The following is a 14,192-nucleotide window of genomic DNA, read 5'->3' on the forward strand; positions in this document are numbered from 1 at the left end:
AAAACAATATTTACAATACATGTATTAGATATAAACAATATCAATATAATTATATATTTCAGGAAAACAACAGGCTAACTAATACGAAAAGTTTACTCCAATCCAATATAAGACACCATCTTACGAAAAATGTCTAACATGGAAGCAAAACCATTGCTCCAACTAAACGACACGACATATATTAAGATAATATCAAATCAACCATGTACATTAAATGAATAACAAAATATATTTTGTTATCGAAAATTCTTAATCGTTGTACATATGCGTAAACATATTATAAACTTTATGTTAATACAAGCTCCAAACAATATTTATTCATGTACTTTAATTTCTTTTACTGGGACATCATTGTTATCTCTTACTCAGCTGTCTTATGTTTTAATCTTTAATCTCATGTTTATATGTCGTAAAATACTAAATGTTTCAGTACAGATATAGAACATAAAAAAATATTATGTTCATGATGTTTATACCTTTTAAATTTTCATTATTAGGTAAGATCTACAAAAATATGAACACATAATTAATTACTCTGAAAAAAAATATTTATTCATATTTTATACTGTTAACCTTATTTTATACTGTTAACCTGGGTAGGACACCTCAAGAATTGAGGTGCCCATACCTAGTCTAATTCGACGCCACTTAGGAAACTAATCCAACATACGTACATATTTATTTATACGTGCCTAACTGGGTATTAGACCACTAACGTTTTCTGTAGATAGAATAACAACGTGGTCATTAAGTCATATATTTGGGTAGCTCCAAATTACTTAACGATTAAATCTTAATACCAGAATGTTCAAATGTTATTACAACGATATTCTTCTCTTGGTCAACGTTCACAATTTTTTGGCTTCGAAATTTATTGATTGAGAAGATAGACAAGTCAAATTATTAGAAATTGAGATCCCAATATATATAGAGTTCGGTAGATTTTGGTAATTTTGTAATGTCTTCTCGTGCATAACTCGTTTAGGCATGGAAGAATCAACGATATGCACTGATCTATGAATTTTTTCAAGTAGAACTATCGTATTATAACAAGGAAAAAATCGATGATTTTAAAAGATATCGTCTTACAACCCGATGTAGAAATCATCGAAGATACAAAACATATAGCTAGATTGATCAAATCAGTTCATTTTTGTGACGGATTATAAGAGAATAAATCGATGATCAGTTGCTGCATTTAATGTGGGGATATATTTGTTGAATGAGCGATTGAGCAAGATCTTTATAAGCTTCTTGAGTCAAATGAATGCCATCCCAATTCAAGTACCTTTGGGGTGTAGCACATACTGGTACTCCACGGTTCCCACACATACTCCCCATGTTGAAATTGTACGTTCCTCCAATTCCACAGCACGCCTTTTGCACATTATTCGGATCAAAACCTGCACGTTTTATGATTTAAATTTAATATATATTTAACAGAAGCTTGATATATCATGTTACAAGATTTTTTTTTTACTTCTTAATCTTGGGCAACTATTTATTTTTGCGCTCTGAGTAAACTTAATGCAGTAACCTACAAACAACGCTCACCGAACAAACCCTTCACAAGAAGCTCAGCTGAGAAGGCAGTGAACATGGAGATTCAAACCCTTGACCTCTCGGCCAAGAGTGCACTGCCTTTACCAACTCGATTACCGGGGGCGGGCACAGCTAAACGAGTTGTTTGGAGGTGATTTTTTCTTTTCCCCAAATTAAACAGTGCAAAGTTATGATTTAACTTACCTAGTTTTGATGCATCACGCACAATAGAGAGGTAGGAAGTGTAGTAATCCCCGTAAACAATTATCACATTTGGATGCTCTTTTTTCACCTCCTCGATTGCTACTTGTAATATTTGATTGTGATACTTTGCTAAATCGTTGAACTCTTTCAAGCAATGGTATTCATCGTATGGACCTGTAAACTTTGTGAGGAAAATTGTCCCACACCCCATCGGGAGAACCCCCGGAACAACGATTCGAACCGCCCCGAATTCTATGACCCTCTACAACAAATCATATAGAAACGAGACGCACACAAGGAATCATTGGTTGCATACATGAAACATGAAGAAGATATAGAGATAAGTTGATTTAACTCACTCTAATGGCCTTTTGGATAGCAAAAACCACGTCACGGACCAAGCTGGTTGTCTGTTGAATTGTTTTGCCTTGGAGTAATGCAAATCCATAATCATTGACGCCAATCTCCCCAACAACGAAGAGTGAGTTTTTAAGCAATTCTATGCAATCTATGGGAGAAGAAAATATCTCAATAATTAGTGGGAAACCCAAAAAAAAAAAAATTTCTGGAGTAAAAATGTAAATTAATAGGGAAAATTACATAATTGTAAAATTGCTCGAATGAAGCTTTGTAACCATTCCCCAAATATCATCGAAAGATTAAATTACCTTTGAGGCAAATAGAATTGAAGTGGGTAAACATCCAATCAAGTTGTACATCAAGAGAGGTTGATGTAAATGGAGAAGAAATGTTCTTGGCTTTCAAGAATTCTACGGTTAGAGCAGTGGCCCCACTCGTAGGCAAAGTTATTTCCTTTTCTGAAGTCTGCATCTCTATTTTGGTAAGGATTCAGGAATGGCAAACCAGATGCCATGGCTACAAACACATAAACAACAATCAATCTCATATAAGGAAAATAGATTAAAAAAATAGGAATTAATATGAAATATGAAAAACCAGTATAAAAAATAACTCAACAACTTAATCTAATCTCGAAGTTATATATTCCGGAATTTTTCGTTTACCAATGTAGTCGATTATAAGAAGACCATTCGAGCATCGACCGGTTGGCTTCTTCCCATAGAAATCTTGGCCATAAGGAAGCCTTGCGCATGCACTTCGAGCGCCTCTGCTGCTCTCACGAATGTAGTTCCCAGTATCCGACAAAGAATCTCCCAGTTGGTATATCTTATCGATATAGCATTTCTTCAAATCAAGTGCGTTAATGCAATGCACAAACATTAACAAACCAAAAGTGATACCAATAAATTCCAACTTCGACATTTTCTCCAATGAAAAAAATCAAGAATTTGAGATGAGTTATGCAGTACTGGTGATCTTGTTCAAAAGGTACATGACATGGATTTATATATACCAAAATTAAGGCGGCAATAGGGTCATTTAATTATTAATTACAATCAAATTCTTGATTCTGGTCCATATTCAAATATAAATAAACATCAAATGTGATATTTATTATATATGTTAATATATTTGATTTACGAGGTTTTATTTCCTTTAAAACTTATAACAATATTAACAGTTGCAATATTAGATACTCTTGAATATATTGTAAATTAAAAATATCAATCACAATCACCACTTATGGGGATATGTATACTTGGTTAATGTCTTTCCTGATAAACTTGGACGTGTTTCAAATAAACTTGACTAAATTAATTATTGACAGATATTTTGTTCATGAGACGGATAAATCTTTCTAATATTTATTGAAGGATATATAAATATATATATGATTTATTTAAGTGGTGTAGATTATTTGGATATAATTTGCGCAATTTAAAATATATGATTTGGTTTGAGTCAAAAATTTGGTGGGTTTTGCACGATTTTAAGTAAATTATTAAATTTGAGTAATAGATATTGAGTAGGTCTCTTGTGAGACGGTCTCACGAATATTTATCTGTGAGACGGGTCAACCCTACCGATATTCACAATAAAAAGTAATATTCTTACCATAAAAGTAATATTTTTTCATGGATGAACCAATAAAGAGATCTGTCTCACAAAATACGATCCGTGAGACCGTCTCACACAAGTTTTTGCCATGTATATTAGATATCTATATATTATGCAATGTTTAAAAATGACTTCCGAACATAAAGACGCTGAATCAAATATGCAAATTTTTTCTAAGGATTTAGAAGGTGTTTGAGAATTTTATTCTATGGATTTAAAGGTGTTTGAGAAGTTTATATAAGTATTGTTTTTACTACTAATAATACTTATTACACGAATAATAATAATTATATTAATGAAACATAAAACTATATATTATATGAATATGTTAAAGTAATTATTTGCATCAATTTTATAATGTCATGCTTTTATTTATAATTATCATAACAAAAAATCTTATATAATACTAAAAAGATTAACAATTTTAAGCTCCATTATATTATTTTATATAAACAATTTGTTTTTAAAATAAGAGCATATAACTTATTAAAAACAACTTATGACGAGAGTGTACATCTTTTTCATTATTATTTTCTTGAAAATGTTATGCTCTTGAGTTAATGAAAATTGTAAAGTTTGGAATAGATTTTGATATAATATTTAAGTGTTCAATATTCTTTTTGGAACTAAAAGTATTGTGCATATCTGGTATCTCCAGGAGCGGAGCTTCTATATATTGGCCCGTGTGGCATGCCCTCACATAATTTGTTTTTTCTCACAAAAACTTGGCCTCATTATCATTTTTATACTAAAAATATTATTTTTTATTATAAATATAAACAGATCCTGAATAAAAATCCGTGAGATTGTCTCACTTGATATTTGTATTTTTTTTATAATTTCTTAACAAAAAATTGGCATGCCCACTAGGGATGGCAATGTGTAGGGTAAGGGTCGAATTTCATACATCCATCCCCATACCCATCCTCATACCCATCGGGTATTGAATTTCATCATCATCCACATACCCATTGGATTATCGGATACCCATATCCTACCCAAATACCCTATTATTGTATACAATTGAATTTTTTCAAATTTAAATTGTTTCAATGAAGTTATGAATATTTAAAAAATTATTTAAATGAACAATAAGAAAAATTATTAATGATAAAAATTTGCAAAATAAACTTTATATAAAAAATAACAAAATATTAAAAATAGTTTATATTAGTTGAACAAAAGTACGCAATTCAACAAAAATAAAGTATTTTTCAATTTTTAAACTCAAACATGGAATAAACTTTCCAATGGAGAAGATGGGAAATTGAATGAAAAATAAAAGAGTTGTAAAACCTTGAAACGTAAAAGTGAAAGTGAAAGGGAAGAGAAAAGAAAAATATCAATTTACTTGGATTTGAGAAGATGAATCTTTAATATAAATAAATATAATTACTATATATACATATATACATACATATATATATTTATATATATTAATTTAAACGGGTATTCGGGTAGGGTGTGGGTCGGATTATATCAAACCCGCCTCCATACCCGAACCCGAAAATCCCCATACCCGATTACCCAATTATTTAATCGGGTCTAAAAATTCCTCCGTACCCTCTTCTATTCGGGTCGGGTATCGGATCCTCTAACGGGTTCGGAGAAAATTGCCATCCCTAATGCCCACATTATGCCCGTGGATTTGGGGATTTGAAATGACTGGAATTGGAAATAGTTGTACAGAGAATGAAATTTTAAAATGAGATTGATATTTCATTGTATTTGACGATATTTGTATTTGAATTGATGAATTTTAAATTTATATATTTGAAAGATATTTTGTAATTTTAGAAAGTAAGACATAAATCTCAATTTCACATATTATATATTTATATAGTATTTCATGTTAATTACGATAAATTTCAAGTTTACTAAATAATTAAGATAATTGAAATTCAATTCTACTTTTTTAAATTAATGAGTAAATAATTAAGATGTGAATTTAAAATTGTATTTAAATTTTCATTGTGAACAATAAAACTATAATCAATTTTTTAACATTAAATATTTTATAGGAGTTTTCACAAAAAAATTATTTTAACTTATAAAATATTATTTTCTCCGAAAATTCATACTGATTCACACGTACTTGTTCATATATTTTTGATAAGTTTATTCAAATCAATTAAAAATATTTGTATATTAAAAAATGCTATAAAATATTTATTTATATATAGAAAACTCGGTTATTTTTAATACCAAAGCTACTTTTTCATAATTTGGGAATTTTTTTTAAAATAAATCCTGTTAATGAAGTTTATATTTTATTTCGTTAAATAATATTTAATAAAGATATATATTTTCATAGAAATCTTTAATAAACAATATATGTGAATTTGTATAAATGTTATTATTAAATAATGTATTTAAAAAAATAATAGCGAAATTTTTTAATGTTCCAGAATTTATTTTTAATTGTGATATCAAATTTCAAATAGCATTTTGAACTTTTACCAAACACTACAATATTTTTTAATAATTAGATTGTATTTGAATAAATGAATTCCAAATTCATAAATTTCAAATGTATTTATTTTATTTAAAAAATAAGACCATAAACTCAAATCTATCATATTCATGTTATATAGTATTTCATTTTAATCAATATGAATTTCAAGTTTACCCAGTAATAGTATCATTTGAAATACATTCTATTTTGTCGTATTAATGTGTGTATTTTAGATTTAATTTATCACTTCATTGTAAACTATTACTTTATAATATAAATCCATAAATTTCTATAATAAACAATCTTAATAGTGTGTTTGGTTCAATATTTTTTGTGTAATTTGGTGGGATTTTGAATTATAACATAATTTTGAATGTTTGGTATAATATAAATTTAAAAGAGCACTGATATTTGGTGAAATTTGATATAACAAAATGAAATCTTAACAAAAATAAAAAGATTTAATACGAATTGAGTTATATGAACAAATTTTTTAAAAAACTAATTAAAATATCATTTTCTCAAAAAACAATATATTTAATTAACTCATACTTACAATTTCAAAAAAATATTTTTAAATTATTTAAAATATTTATATATTTTAAAAATTATTTAAATTTTTGATCAATTTTTTATACTAAAAATCTAATTTATCATAATTTTGACTATTTTATTTCATTTTTCTTTTGATAAACTTTTTTTCAACATTAAAAAATTATAATTTTCTTTTATAATTTTTTTTAGTATATCATATATAAATGTTAAATATTATTAATAAAAAATAAATGTAGAAAATAATAAAAATAAATTTTTCTAAATATCAAATAATATTAATTTCAATCATCAAATTCAATTCTAAAATAAAATTAATAAAACATTACAATACAATTCTAAATTTACATATTTAAAATCGAAATTAAATTTCAATTTTAAACTTAATTATAATTTTTTTAAAAAATTCTGGCGATTCAAATTCAGTTTCAATTTTAATTCTCAATCCAATTCTAATTCCATATTTTATTTAAACAAACAATTCAGAAAATTGGAAACCCTAAACCCCAAATCACTAACGTCTCCTTTCGAATTCGCTCTCATTGCCGCTTGTTCGTTGACGGAAACAGGCCAGAGACCACCGTGGTTTGCAGTCCAGACCCAGACAACTCCAATAATGGTCTGAATCGAGGTTTGTGAGATCCAAAATTTCGAACCGTAAACATTGGTTGCGCGGGTTTTGTACGCGCTGTTCTTTGTTTGTTTGTTTTTTTCGTTTTCCGTCGATTAAATGCTGCTTCTGACCGTGTGTAGCTTGTGTTCAAACCTTAGGACATATCTTGACAAAATCCAGTTCGTTTCCCTTCGAACCAGCTCGAGCTCAAGCCCCTGTTCGTGATTTCAGCTGCGCGAGTACGTTCCTCGCTGTTTCCGGCGATTTCACGATCGATTTCGGTGATTTAAAGACTTGGGTGTGTTGAAATTGAACCCTAGACTATTTTTGAGCTAAGCCCAGTTGTTCCCAACCATTTCCGGCCTGTTCCGCCGTGTTTCGAGCTTTTACGGAGAGTTCCTGTGTGCACGACTACTGATTGAAATCCTGGATCGATTTTGCTTCGATCTTGTGCATTTTAGCTCGATTTCCTGCTCAATATTTCGAGTGTTAGAGGCTGCCTCGTGGGTAAAGTTTTTTCTCTTCGATTTAATTCGATCTCGACTTGTTTATTGCCCTAAAATTCATTGTCGATTATCTGTTTTATGTATCAGAGTTGGGCTTTCGGAGGTAAATTTCAGCAAGATAAAATACTAGTCGAATTAGTTAGTGCGATGCTGTTGATGTTTTGATATTGTGGTGCATTATGATTAGAAAGATTTTATATTTTTTATGGTTTTATTGATTATAGTATATTATTGTCTACGCTGATCTAGACCTGAATTGAAGTTAGTAATTTTGATTAAGATTTTACGAGGACTCTTTGGTGATAGTGGGCTGTTTGTGTTATTAGGACATGTGTTTTGGGTCAGTCAAAAATCAAAATACAGTTCAGGTGTTGTCCTTTGTTATTTGGATTTTTTTCAATTTTTCTAAAAATTGAAAACTTATACCTTCTTTTAATGTTTCAAAATTTCCCAAAAATATGTAATTATTGAAGTAGGAGACCGGGCGTCCCACAATGTGCTAATATTGTGAAAAAAGATTGAATTGAAGGCATGTCTTATGTTTTTGGATTTAGAATCGAGTTAATCATAATTAGCTAAAAAAATGCTCACACGCTTGAGAATATAAAGCATGCATATAACTTGGTGTGAAAGAACAAAAGATTTGGTGTTATCTTACTGTTTTATAATCTCTCTCTCTTGCTTGATTGATGATCAGGTGTGAGGAAATGGCATTGAATGCAGTAGAGGAGGAATCAAAGAAAAAATCTGAACCTAAATTGGTGAAGCTGGACAGATCATTCAAATTGGTATGATTTCTTACTCTGTAACTTAGGGGGGTCTTGTACATGGCTGGGATGAGAAATCATTTGTGGAAAATGATTTACTTACGAAATAACTTTATGAAAGCTGCCAAAATTGAGAAGTTTATAGATTTGTGTTTTTCATTGAGATTTGAGACATTGGTCTCCTCAGCACCTTCCATATGCTAGCTCGATATTTAAATTCATTTATTTCCTGCATACTAGATTCTTGCCGTAATCCAAAAGTGCACCATAGTTGCCGTCAAAGGTTTCTTTGCGCTACTGGTGTGTAGTATGTGCAACATTATAGAAGTTCACAATTTATTATATACAGGCTGAACAGTGGGTCAATAACATGAGTGCATCCTCAGTAAATGATAAATCTTCTGCGGTGGAATTGGAAGGGCGGCCTGCTAGGTAAGCACACATCTTCACAGTGAAACTTATAGTATAGCGTGGTGATTTTCACAAGTGTAGAATAACAGCTTTAAAATTTTTTAGGCTTGGTATTGGCGCGACAGTTCCTAGAGAGTCCAAACTTATGCTATCAAATGATCCTGTTGAAAGAAAATTGCTTGCCAAGTTAAATGCCAACAAAAGAAAAATCATTGAGAGAGTTGATTCGGGGCCGTCTACAAGAAATAGAGATGTGGGTGAAGAAAGTGAGGAAGATGAGTCAGAGAGTAAAACCAAGGTGTTTGGGAAAAAGAGACCCGTGAGTTTAACGTCAGCTGTTATGGTAAAAAGGAAGCATTTGCAGTCATAGTTGATAACTTGTGTAAGGTAGCAAACTAGCACGGGTTCCCGAAACTTCGGGTAGTTTAATTTATAGGCCTACTAATAAAAACATACGGCCTCTTTTTTCAAAATTTTCCCCGACATGAGGTGCTGACATGGCTTTGGATTTGGTGTGGGACGACTTGAACAACCACGAAAAAACCTCTTTATTTTTTCACAGCCTTTAGAAAAATTATTTAAAACTGGTTCATTATGTTTCCCTATATGACATTATGGTGTGGTTACTTCTCCAATGACTAATCGATATTTCACAGATTTGGATTATCATCTCTTTTCTCGCGTTTGGTTCATTTTTTATTTAATCTACATGCCCTTGATTATGATTGAAAGGCCGCACTATTCATATTATTTGTGTGATTAAATAACCCTCCTCAAATATGTGATAATGTATAATTTTTGAATAGTGATCATGATAAAATTGTATATTGACCATAATACCCTTGAATTGTCTTATTCAATATAATATGAAAATTAAAATTAGTGAAAATTTAATAATTAATATAATATTTAAATTATTATTATATTTTTTTATAAATTAATATCATATATTTTTATTATTTTCAATCATTTTAAAGAAAATAAATTGTAATGCAAATCTATCTTAAATTAAATTTTTATAAATTTTTAATATTGTTAATTAATTTTTTTATGAAAATAATATTTATTAAATTCTAGTTTATTGATTAAAATTAATTTTAATAAATTTAAATTATAATTATAAATATTTAATTATCTATTAAATTATTTTAAGAATATTTATAATTATTTTAAAAAAACAATAATATTTTAATTATTACAAAACTTTATTTAACATTAACATTCAAAATATTATTACAATTTTAAATATTAAAATAAATTCATATTTACAAATTTATTTCTAATAAATATATTTAAATTAATTTTAATAAATGTAAATTATAATTATAAATATTTAATTATCTATCTAATTATTTTAAGAATATATATTTAATTGGCACATGGTGTATTTTGGTTATTATAATAAAATTTACAAAATTAATCCATCATTTTAAAATCATACCAAACATCATGTTATTTATCTCTCCATACTATTAATTAATATCTCTCATTTTTTAATCATTCTAATTAATAATCTTTTACTTATCCCATCACACATACCAAACGGAGCCTAATTATAGTTCTAATCATGATCCATTAGCGTGTAATTAAATTGAATTAATGAGTTTTTTCTCAGTTTACATATAGACGTTAAAAAATTGTTGGCTGTCCATTAGAAAATCAGCAGAATATTGGTTAAAAGAGTGTTTAAAAGGGGGGGTTAAATAAACATTCTCAACTTTTATATTTAATCTATTTATAAAGCTCGACGGTTTTTGTTCAAGTTTACTGACCACTAGATTTTAGTTTCGTGTACGCAGTGTTGTCATTGTGCATATATGGTATCTCCAGGAGCGGAGCTTCTATATATTGGCCCGTGTGGCATGCCCTCACATTGGGATAATTTGTTTTTTCTCACAAAAACTTGGCCTCATTGTCATTTTTATACTGAAAATATTATTTTTTATTATAAATATAAACAGATCCTGAATAAAAATCTGTGAGACTGTCTCACAAGATATTTGTATTTTTTTTTATAATTTCTTAACACAAAATTGACATGCCAACGTTATGCATGTGGATTTGGGGATTTGAAATGACTGGAATTGGAAACAGTTGTACATAAAATGAAATTTTAAAATGTGATTGATATTTCATTGGATTTGACGATATTTGTATTTGAATTGATGAATTTTAAATTTATAGATATTTGAAAGATATAATTGGCTGAACTACATGGCTGTGCTAGGGTATGATATACAACTCTCAACTTAAGCTGATTCTTTAGTTTCTTGCAAAATATCCTCTGAGGCTGGTTGTTCAGTTACGCTTGGTTCTTCAGCTGCTTTGCAAGAAACTAAAGAACCAGCTTAAGTTGCTAGCTACTTGTGAAAAGTTTGCATGTAGTCCATTTTGTGCCATGCCACATTGATAAATTGTCTAAAAGTCGAATATGAATATGTAAAACACTCTCAACCACTTTTTCAACAAAACAATATATAATTTAATCATAAGTTTATATCATTTCAAGAAGATAATTCTACTTGCTTTTACTAATATTTGCCAGCATTTTTATATTGCGCATTTAATATCAATAACAACCATTAAGTATAAATAAAAACTTATATTTTTTATACCAAATGGTGACTATGCTCCTATTTGCTCTTAGAATAGATCAATATACTTGTAAACTGAAACTCTTAGTTTACGAGCCCCATGACCCCATGCAACAGTAGCCGAACTTAAAGACACACAAGCCATGCAACTCTCGGTCCCTTTTCTTGTTAAAATCCCACGGTTCCAGCTTAGTTTTTTCTTTTATTTTATCATGTTTTGTCCCTAATTCATTCATATTTGATCAAGATTTGGCAGCGTGTCCGTTGGTATCAAAAACGCTTTTCAAATAAACGTAAAATCATCGCGTTTTTACAAATAAACGTTTTACCGTAAAAATTATTGAACCCACGTATTTTTCATGCATAATCAATTAAAACACACATATTATGATTTGTATGATGGTTGAAAGGGTTTAGAAAACGTGTCTTTGCGTTTATAATGCTCGAATATACGATCTTTAGCGAGGGTGTGATGTTGGACGACCGGACGACGAAGAACACAAGCTTTTCTCCTCTCCTAAATTTCGAAAATTTTGAATTGTGTGAGGTGTGTGTTTCACGGCTGATGGGTGTGATTTTTAAGGGTTTGAAGACCTAATACCCTTATTTATAAATAATTAATATGCTAATGGGCTTTGGTTTTGGGCTTGCATGCTTAAGGATAATTGGGCCTACTTATATTAATAAAATTGGGCCCAATAACACTTAATTAATTAAACAATAAAAGTTTGTAAAATAAGTTTCTAAAAAATAATATTTTTAATCTTTTAAAACTCCTTCTTGCCCAAAATCGGCTTCACGAGAAAAATCGAGCTCGACTCGTAAAATAAATTCGAACTCCAACGTTTTTAGAAAAATTAAATCATTTTTAATCATATTAGGAAGCCTTGCCATTATTTAACGAAAAATAAATATTCTTGTCTTGGTCGTCCTCGTCTCTTTTTCCCTGCCTATTATCGAATATTCGGGTAAAATCTTTAATTTCATATAATCATGTCATATAATCATTTAATCACATAATAAATATCATGCAAGAATTTAAAAACAAATAAGCAATTAAAATAATTTTGTATGCATGTGGTTACGTAGACTAATTTTTCGGACGTTGCATGATCACTCAGTTACTGACCTAACTGATCTTATCCAATAAGTTAACTGATTATACGATAAGTATTTCTTATTAAGTGATGTGACTGTTAAAATCATGCATTTAATTAATGTCATTCATGAATAGTAATTTGAAACGTGGCCCCACGTGGTTAATTAGACTTCTATTCACGTTTTCACCGCACATACACACAATTTATCTTGGACTGACACGTGTCCAAAACTTTGAATAGTCACAAACATAAGAAATTAAACTCGCTTCATTTCAGTTTCTTTATGCGCATTACAACTCTCAGAGCAAATCAAATACACAGAGCTTTTTCTCGCAGATATTCAAACTATCAGCAATGGCAAATCAAGTCCCTGCATACATTCTCAACGCAATGGCCATTGACTTTGATTCAGTTCTGACTGTCAAGGACGAAGCTATCAATGACGTTTTTCTCAAAGTTGAAGCGGTGAACTGAAGAAATTTTTGGGATTATCGTCTCAAGAAATCTATCCTAAAGAGATTCAGGATCTGTATGATAATTGCTTCATCTCTGCTGACGGCAAAATCACTACAACCGTCAACAATCAACTGCTGATCATTGATGAAGACTCCTTCAGCAATCTCTTTCAACTGATGTCTGATGGCTTGGCCAATATCTCTGAAGTTAAGACATCTGATGTAGAAGAGATGCAGACGCTCTTATCTGCACATGGGCGGAAAATCAAGGTTTCTGATCCTAAAAAAGAACTGAAGCCAGAAATTCAGTTACTGGCTGACATTGTAGCCAAGGGAATACTCGCCAAAGTAGGCTCATTTGCTAATTTCACCTTGGAAAAGTTCCAAATAATGACTGCGATTATGGCTGGACGAAGACTGAAATGGTCAGCCATCATATTTTTTATCCTCAAGAACATGCTTCAATCATCCAAAAAGTCCAAAAGATTTGCTGTACCACTCAGCAACTTGTTGAAGAACAACGGTTTGGTGGGTGACTCTTCTGAGAAGGCATCCAAGTTCAAAATTTCAATGCTAAGAATGTTCAAGTACCAAAAATCAAGCTGAAAATGTCACCCGAGCAGTTCATTAAATTGAAGAAGGAGATTGGGATGCAAGAAGCTCCCAAATCAGTCAAGAAAGTCAAGAAGATAGCTCCGAAAAAGACAATCAAAATGAAACTGATCGTCAATGAGACTGATTCAGAGAGAACTCCATCTCCTAAAATCACGAAGAAACCAAGAACTCTCAAAACCGAACCAACAGATATTTTGGAAACAATCCCAGCTGAGAGATTGACACTGACTGGAGCTGAACAACCAATCAGCTCCATACCTTTGAGAACAGTTCCAGTCGATTCTTCAACTGAAGGTTAGTCACCATCTCCAGCTGATCCATCTAAGAATATTATCACCAAATATGGTGTTAAGGAAAAACCAGCAGAATATTGGCGTTGCAAATGAGATTTCACGAGC

The 14,192-nt window shown here is 30.2% G+C and overlaps 2 protein-coding genes across 8 annotated transcripts; one reads left to right on the forward strand and one right to left on the reverse strand.

Annotated features, from left to right (window-relative positions):
- Positions 1-1,086: 1,086 nt before the first annotated feature.
- LOC142552380 (acetylajmalan esterase-like) lies at positions 1,087-3,030 on the reverse strand. The gene is given in 6 exon segments (XM_075662157.1): positions 1,087-1,403; positions 1,747-2,008; positions 2,106-2,254; positions 2,415-2,544; positions 2,546-2,622; positions 2,772-3,030. Coding segments are annotated over 6 exon segments (1,095 nt in total). The 3' UTR covers positions 1,087-1,185.
- Positions 3,031-7,158: 4,128 nt separating this feature from the next.
- LOC142551212 (uncharacterized) lies at positions 7,159-9,620 on the forward strand. Of its 7 annotated transcripts, none has more exons than XM_075660321.1 (5): positions 7,159-7,364; positions 7,505-7,849; positions 8,550-8,640; positions 8,969-9,051; positions 9,136-9,620. In XM_075660321.1, the coding sequence occupies exons 3-5, from the start codon at positions 8,560-8,562 to the stop codon at positions 9,398-9,400; spliced, it is 429 nt and encodes a 142-aa protein (XP_075516436.1). In that variant the 5' UTR covers positions 7,159-7,364; positions 7,505-7,849; positions 8,550-8,559; the 3' UTR covers positions 9,401-9,620. The 7 variants fall into 7 exon arrangements, with proteins under 7 accessions (XP_075516436.1, XP_075516437.1, XP_075516434.1 ...); XM_075660322.1 differs by having other exon boundaries at positions 7,505-7,644; XM_075660319.1 differs by having other exon boundaries at positions 7,160-7,409; positions 7,505-7,853.
- The last annotated feature ends 4,572 nt before the right edge of the window (positions 9,621-14,192 follow it).

This window comes from Primulina tabacum, chromosome 7, assembly GCF_025594145.1.
Source record: "Primulina tabacum isolate GXHZ01 chromosome 7, ASM2559414v2, whole genome shotgun sequence".
NCBI classification, from domain to species: domain Eukaryota; kingdom Viridiplantae; phylum Streptophyta; class Magnoliopsida; order Lamiales; family Gesneriaceae; genus Primulina; species Primulina tabacum.

Bases quoted from the DNA above. Each gene is read 5' to 3' on its own strand.
- LOC142551212 (XM_075660316.1), top strand. From the start codon at position 8,542: ATGATCAGGTGTGAGGAAATGGCATTGAATGCAGTAGAGGAGGAATCA. The intron at 8,641-8,968 runs GTATGATTTCTT...TATTATATACAG, and splicing joins TGGACAGATCATTCAAATTG to GCTGAACAGTGGGTCAATAA. The intron at 9,052-9,135 runs GTAAGCACACAT...AAAATTTTTTAG, and splicing joins TTGGAAGGGCGGCCTGCTAG to GCTTGGTATTGGCGCGACAG.